This window comes from Juglans microcarpa x Juglans regia, chromosome 3D, assembly GCF_004785595.1.
Source record: "Juglans microcarpa x Juglans regia isolate MS1-56 chromosome 3D, Jm3101_v1.0, whole genome shotgun sequence".
NCBI lineage: Eukaryota > Viridiplantae > Streptophyta > Magnoliopsida > Fagales > Juglandaceae > Juglans > Juglans microcarpa x Juglans regia.
In genome coordinates, this window is record NC_054598.1 from 33,275,503 (window position 1) to 33,281,502 (window position 6,000).

Consider the following 6,000-nt stretch of genomic DNA (forward strand, 5'->3'; position numbering starts at 1 on the left):
ATTGCACAAAGTCATAAGCTTAATTAGTAACTTGTGACTCTAAGAAAAGTCCTCTATTAGTTTTTTCTTGTAAAAAGGAAAGAGGTGAGAGTTAAAATTTTACTAGTGGGAAAGCTTTGTGGGTGTTATTTTGGGGTGAGGAGAAAAATTGTGTGATTGTAATAATTTTTCACATAGTGTATTTTCTTCTCTGGGTCTGGTGGTTTTTCTCCTGTTTTTGGGAGTTTCCACGTAAATTCTTGTGTTGTTATTATTTCTCTGGTTTTCTTCATATTTCACCAAAAAGTGGGTCCTGAGGGTGAATTTGGTAGGTCCAAATTCTTAACAAGTGGTATCAGAGCCACTAGGTTCTTTTTGGTGGGTGGAGCTTTGGTGTGGTAGTGTGAATACGTACAGTCTAAGGAGGTTCTGTCTAGGAGGTTGGTATTTAAGTGGTCCAGTGTGACCCTCCAATCTTTCCTGGGACCCCTGAAGTTCTGTCTAGGAAAGAATAATCTTTCCTGGGAACTTACTTAGTGAGTACTATTCATTTCTACGGTAAAAATTCATTGAAACAATGTCAGGAAGTAAGGCTTCAAATTCTATCAGATATGAGGTGGAAAAATTTGATGGAAGAATCAATTTTGGCTTGTGACAAGTTCAAGTCAAGGATATTTTGATTCAATCAGGATTACACAAGGCGTTGAAGGATAGACCAATCCCTGAAGTCAGCAGTTATACTAGTGTGACTGATGAAACAAAGAGCAGATCTGTAATGAGCGATGAAGATTGGGAGGATCTGGATTTGAGAGCAGCAAGTGCGATACGTCTGTGCCTGGCCAAGAATGTTCTTGCAAATGTGCATGGAATATCTACGGCAGAGGAACTCTGGGAAAAGCTCGAAGAGTTGTATTAGACGAAGGGCGTCTCAAATTGGGTGTACCTGAAGGAGTAGTTTCATACACTGCATATGAGTGAAGGTACAACTATTTCAGATCATTTAAGTGTTCTCAATGGCATTGTCTCTGAGCTAGAATCTATTGGAGTTAAAATTGATGATGAGGATCAAGCCTTGAGACTCATCTGGTCTCTTCCACCTTCCTATGAGCATATGAAACCTATTTTGATACATGGGAAGGAGAAAATAATTTTTTCAGAGGTTACCAGTAAACTCTTTTCTGAAGAGAGAAGACTAGGTGGTGGAAGAAATGGTCCACCTGAGAACTTAGCATTGGAAGTAGCTGGTAATGGGAAGAAGAAGAACTCCATAAAGATGAAAGTAATCTGCTGGGGGTGTGGACAATCTGGGCACATAAAGAAAAATTGTCCAAGAGCAGGAGCAGGTTCGGCAAGTGGCTCCAAGTCAGTAAATGGAGATACTGGTAATGAAACTAACGTTGTGTCTCTCTCCATGGAAGACGATGTCTGTTAAAGGGACATGTACATCCTCACGGCATGCCGCTAATTTCCAAAGTTGCCATGATAGAGGATGTGTTAATGTTAGTGGGTCCACAAGTTTGCACACATGCATTGGTTTGGCATTAATGCAGGGTGTGTGGTGGAAATTTATGTCGATGGCTGATGAACTTCCAGGAAAGCCAAACGTGGAAGTTGCACCATAATTTTTTAGCAAGGTTATTTTTGACATGGGCCGAAATTGAAATGCCTGGAATTGGTTTATTCTGAGTGGGTATGCTTTTATGGTGGAGCATGATAGCAAAAGCTATGAAGATCTTCATTGCAGTGGAGCGTGGCTGTGGGACCAGCCAAAGTCGCAAGGTGGAGATTGTTGGGTTTGCTCCTTTGGAGTCCCACATCGGTGGGAGAGAATTGAGGAGCAGGCCTCAAGGCCTATAAATAGGATGTTTGGCCTCTTAGTTAATTACACAAAGCCATAAGCTTAATTAGTAACTTGTGACTCTAAGAAAAGTCCTCTATTAGTTTTTTCTTGTAAAAAGGAAAGAGGTGAGAGTTAAAATTTTACTAGTGGGAAAGCTTTGTGGGTGTCATTTGGGGTGAGGAGAAAAATTGTGTGATTGTAATAATTTTTCACATAGTGTATTTTCTTCTCTGGGTCTGGTGGTTTTTCTCCTATTTTTGGGAGTTTCCACGTAAATTCTTGTGTTGTTATTATTTCTCTGATTTTCTTTATATTTCACCAAAAAGTAGATCCTGTGAGTGAATTTGGTAGGTCCAAATTCTTAACAATTCGAGGATGATTCTAACAAAAACCCAGTTGAAAGACAAATTTTTTTACAAGTTTACAGAAAGAGAGTGAGAGAAAGAGAGAACACGGGAGGAAGATACAAAAGCTTACGATAGTATAATGGTGATCGACCTGGGCAGTGTCTCACGGCTGGGCTATGGTGCACGACGGTAAGTGGCTGGAAAGCTTCAGTCGTTGGCAACGGAGGTGCAATGGTTGACTCTGTTCTTGGCCTCCTAAAACTGAGGCTCACTAGCTCGTGCTTTGTTTGAGGCTACCGGGAAACGATTTAAATATAAATATATATATTTTGGTCTGGCTTCGTAAGGGGAAAACTATAATTTCCAAGGATTTTTGGTTGCTTGGGAGGTGGTTCTGAAAATTGATAGTTTAGGATATCATTACAGCTTGTATGGTTTCTCATATAAATATATATATATATATATATATATATATATATGTTTCATCGACTATTATATATATATATATATATATATATATTGGTCTGGCTTCAGTTTTAATGTAATTCGGTTGTATAGAGACATTTGAGTTCTTATGGTGTTCTTAAAAAAAAAAGGATTCATGCTTTCTTGATTGGTTGGCAAATGAAAAGCTCAACGTTATATACGAAGAGTTAAAAGGTCTTCCAGATCAAACAAACTGGATTGGGGTTAATCATATTTAAGCAGTCGTTGGCAGCGGAGGTGCAACGGTTGACTCTGTTTTTGGCCCCCTAAAACAGAGGCTCACTAGCTCTGCTTTGTTTGAGGCTAAGGGGAAACAATTTAAATATAAATATATATTTTTTGGTCTACCTTCGTAGGGTGGAAAACTATAATTTCCAAGGATTTTTGGCTGCTTGGGAGGTGATTCTGAAAATTGACAGTTTAGGGTATCATTGCAGCTTGTATGGTTTCTTATATATATATATATATATATATATATATATATATATATGTTTCATCGATTATTATATACATATATATATATATTTTTTTGGTCTGGCTTCAGTTTTAATGTTATTCGGTTGTATAGAGACATTTGAGCTCTTATGGTGTTCTTAAAAAAAAGATTCATGCATTCTTGATTGGTTGGCAAATGAAAAGCTCAACGTTATATACAAAGAGTTAAAGGTCTTCTAGATCAAACAAACTGGATTGGGGTTAATCATATTTAAGCGAATTTGAAATTATATTAATGAGCAGTTGTTTGGAAAAAAAGGGAAAGAATTTTATGATGCAATTGGCAGTCTAGATTTTTTTTATATATAAGAAGGCAGTCTAGACTTGAAGGTACCTCTAATTGTTGAGTTTTTTTTTTTCTTTTTTTTTCGGTTGTCCATTACTTTCGTCAATGAAAAGTTTCATATTTTTTTTTTTCTATCGTTTGTGAGGCAACTCATAATCCAATTATCTCTTTTTTGTTTTTGTTTTTGTTTTTATATTGTTTGTTTATGGATATGTGATAGCCTTTACCATAAAGACTATGCAAATATGGCACCCTTAAAAAACGACTATGTCGATATAGTTCTGAAGCTGTTTCGTAGTTGTCCATTTTCAAGAGTGGCATCATGTTGTCTGGTTGGCTTTTACGATTACATCTGGGGGGTGATGCTTTCCCCTTTAAAACTGTGTAAATTTAGTCCTGAAGTTTTCTTAATTTGTTATTTTCAAGTGTGATATCATCTTGTCTGGTTTTTAGAATTATCCATGGTGCACACTGCATGGTTCTTCCATCTAGCCATTCTAATAATATCATGTGAGGTGCTTTATGATGGAAAAGTTTAGTGTTAGGTCGAATGTCTATAGTACAAAAACTTTTCATTTAGTAGGAGAGTTGTTTGGCACCAATGATTATGAGATTTGTTTATACCATGTATCTTCATGTACACACATAAATAGTTATATAAGTCACTTGTTTTTCTTTGGATCAGTTAAACAATAATTTCATTGATGAAATAGTTGTAAATCACTTGTCCTAAGTGCATATAACATTGCTTTCTATAATTTAGCTGTATAGAGGTTGCTTTCTGAATTGTCTTTTGCTTACCAAACTGTTTAATTTCTACTGGCCGGAGCAACCTAAACAAAGTTGTAATGCTTCTTTCCTTAGAAGAGCCTATAGAATTGAACTTTTTCTGATTGAGTATCCTATAGTCTCTTTGCTCTTGTTATATTATTTGTATCCTTAGTGGAGTTGGAGATGGGCATTGAATATGCTCCTCATATGTTCTAACTTCTCATAGCAATGCATCTACACAATGGCTGTTGCGTCGTCCCCAATTACTCTTTTCGAATCTGGATTATTCAATGGTTTCAACATCCTAGGTAAAATGTAGCTTAAAGCTGAGATTTACATCTTATGTAAGCCCAGAATTCGTAAGTCAGAGGTCAGCTCTTTGATTTGGCTATGATAGTTTATTTGATTTCACTTTTTATGGTTTTTGTAGGAACCTATTCGATGTCTTAAGAGAAGCAATTTCTACCCATCATGTTCTTTCACTATACCAGGGCCTGGGTACAAAAAACCTGCAATCTTTCATTGCACAGTTTGTCTACTTTTATGGCTACAGCTACTTCAAAAGGCTATATTTGGAAAGAAGCGGTGCCAAAAGAATAGGAACAAAAGCAAACTTAGTTATTGCAGCTCTTGCTGGAGCTTGCACTGCCATTGCAACACAGGTAAGCCATTGAAAGGCCACACCTCCTTCATTTTGGTATTGAATCATCCCTCATTACACAATGTAAAATCCAAAATCTAATAGGTGCCAAAACTACTGTTCTGGACAACTATATTTGTGATTTTCTTTTTATAAGTAACTATATTCCTAATGTTAGTATCCATGTTTGCAGAATATTTCAAATATGATGTTGGGAAAATAGAATATGCTATTGGAACCAAAATTAATTATATTTAGAAAAGTCTATGTGAACCAAACATTTCTCTTTAGAAATATATATATATATATATATGAATTAAATTTTCATGTAATGCTCCATTTGGTTCTTTAAAGATTGCAAAAAAAGGTATGATGAGAGATCTGGGGTTTCAAATTTCAAACGGAATTTTGTTTGACACTTTTGTTCCGCTTATACCCCATCTTCGATACTCGATCGTTCTTATCCAGCACAAAGATTTCGGGAGTGAGGCCACGAAGATGAAGAAAACCTTTCTCCGGCTCTCTGTATTTCTCGATTCTTCATCTTTGTTCTTCGTCCTGGTGCGTTGTGGGTGTGATGTTTTTCGATCCTTGGGCAATAAGATTGAGATTTTCTCCACTATATCTTAAATTATTAAGTGAAATCAATCATTTTTATAAAAAATATATTATTTTTTAGAAATAATCATTTCATAAAACTAGGTAAACGTGATTTGCACGTTGCTCCCACCTAGTATATATATATGTATATATATATATATATGATGCATGCAATATATTTATATAGGGACGGATGTGAAATTAAATTACGACTTTGATCTAGACTCCAAGATGTGTTGCTGTCATCACAAACCAAATTATTTAATTACTACAATTAGAAAATTTACTTGTACGTACTGTACTATCAAAATATTATATTATATATGTACTTGCCACTTCAAATACATCCATTTGCGATGAAAAACTTTGCAACGATTATATCATTGTTAAAATTACATCTTTTGTTACGATATTTGTAGTACTGTATCCGTTGAAAGTTACAGCGACGGCAACTAATCATGCATGTTAGGAAAATGCTTGGGATCGCTGGAGCTCCGGCTCCAATTTTTTTTGTTTTTTTAGTTTTCTTTTTTAGATTAAGAAAGTGTTGTTTAAT

General features: G+C 35.7%; 1 protein-coding gene across 1 annotated transcript; it reads left to right on the forward strand.

The window, feature by feature from the left end:
• The first annotated feature begins 4,271 nt into the window (after window positions 1-4,271).
• Window positions 4,272-5,221, forward strand: LOC121255918 (peroxisomal adenine nucleotide carrier 1-like). Its single transcript, XM_041156471.1, has 3 exons — window positions 4,272-4,457; window positions 4,496-4,512; window positions 4,635-5,221. Exons 1-3 carry the CDS (start codon window positions 4,446-4,448, stop codon window positions 4,876-4,878), a joined length of 273 nt encoding a protein of 90 aa, XP_041012405.1. The 5' UTR covers window positions 4,272-4,445; the 3' UTR covers window positions 4,879-5,221.
• Window positions 5,222-6,000: the final 779 nt, after the last annotated feature.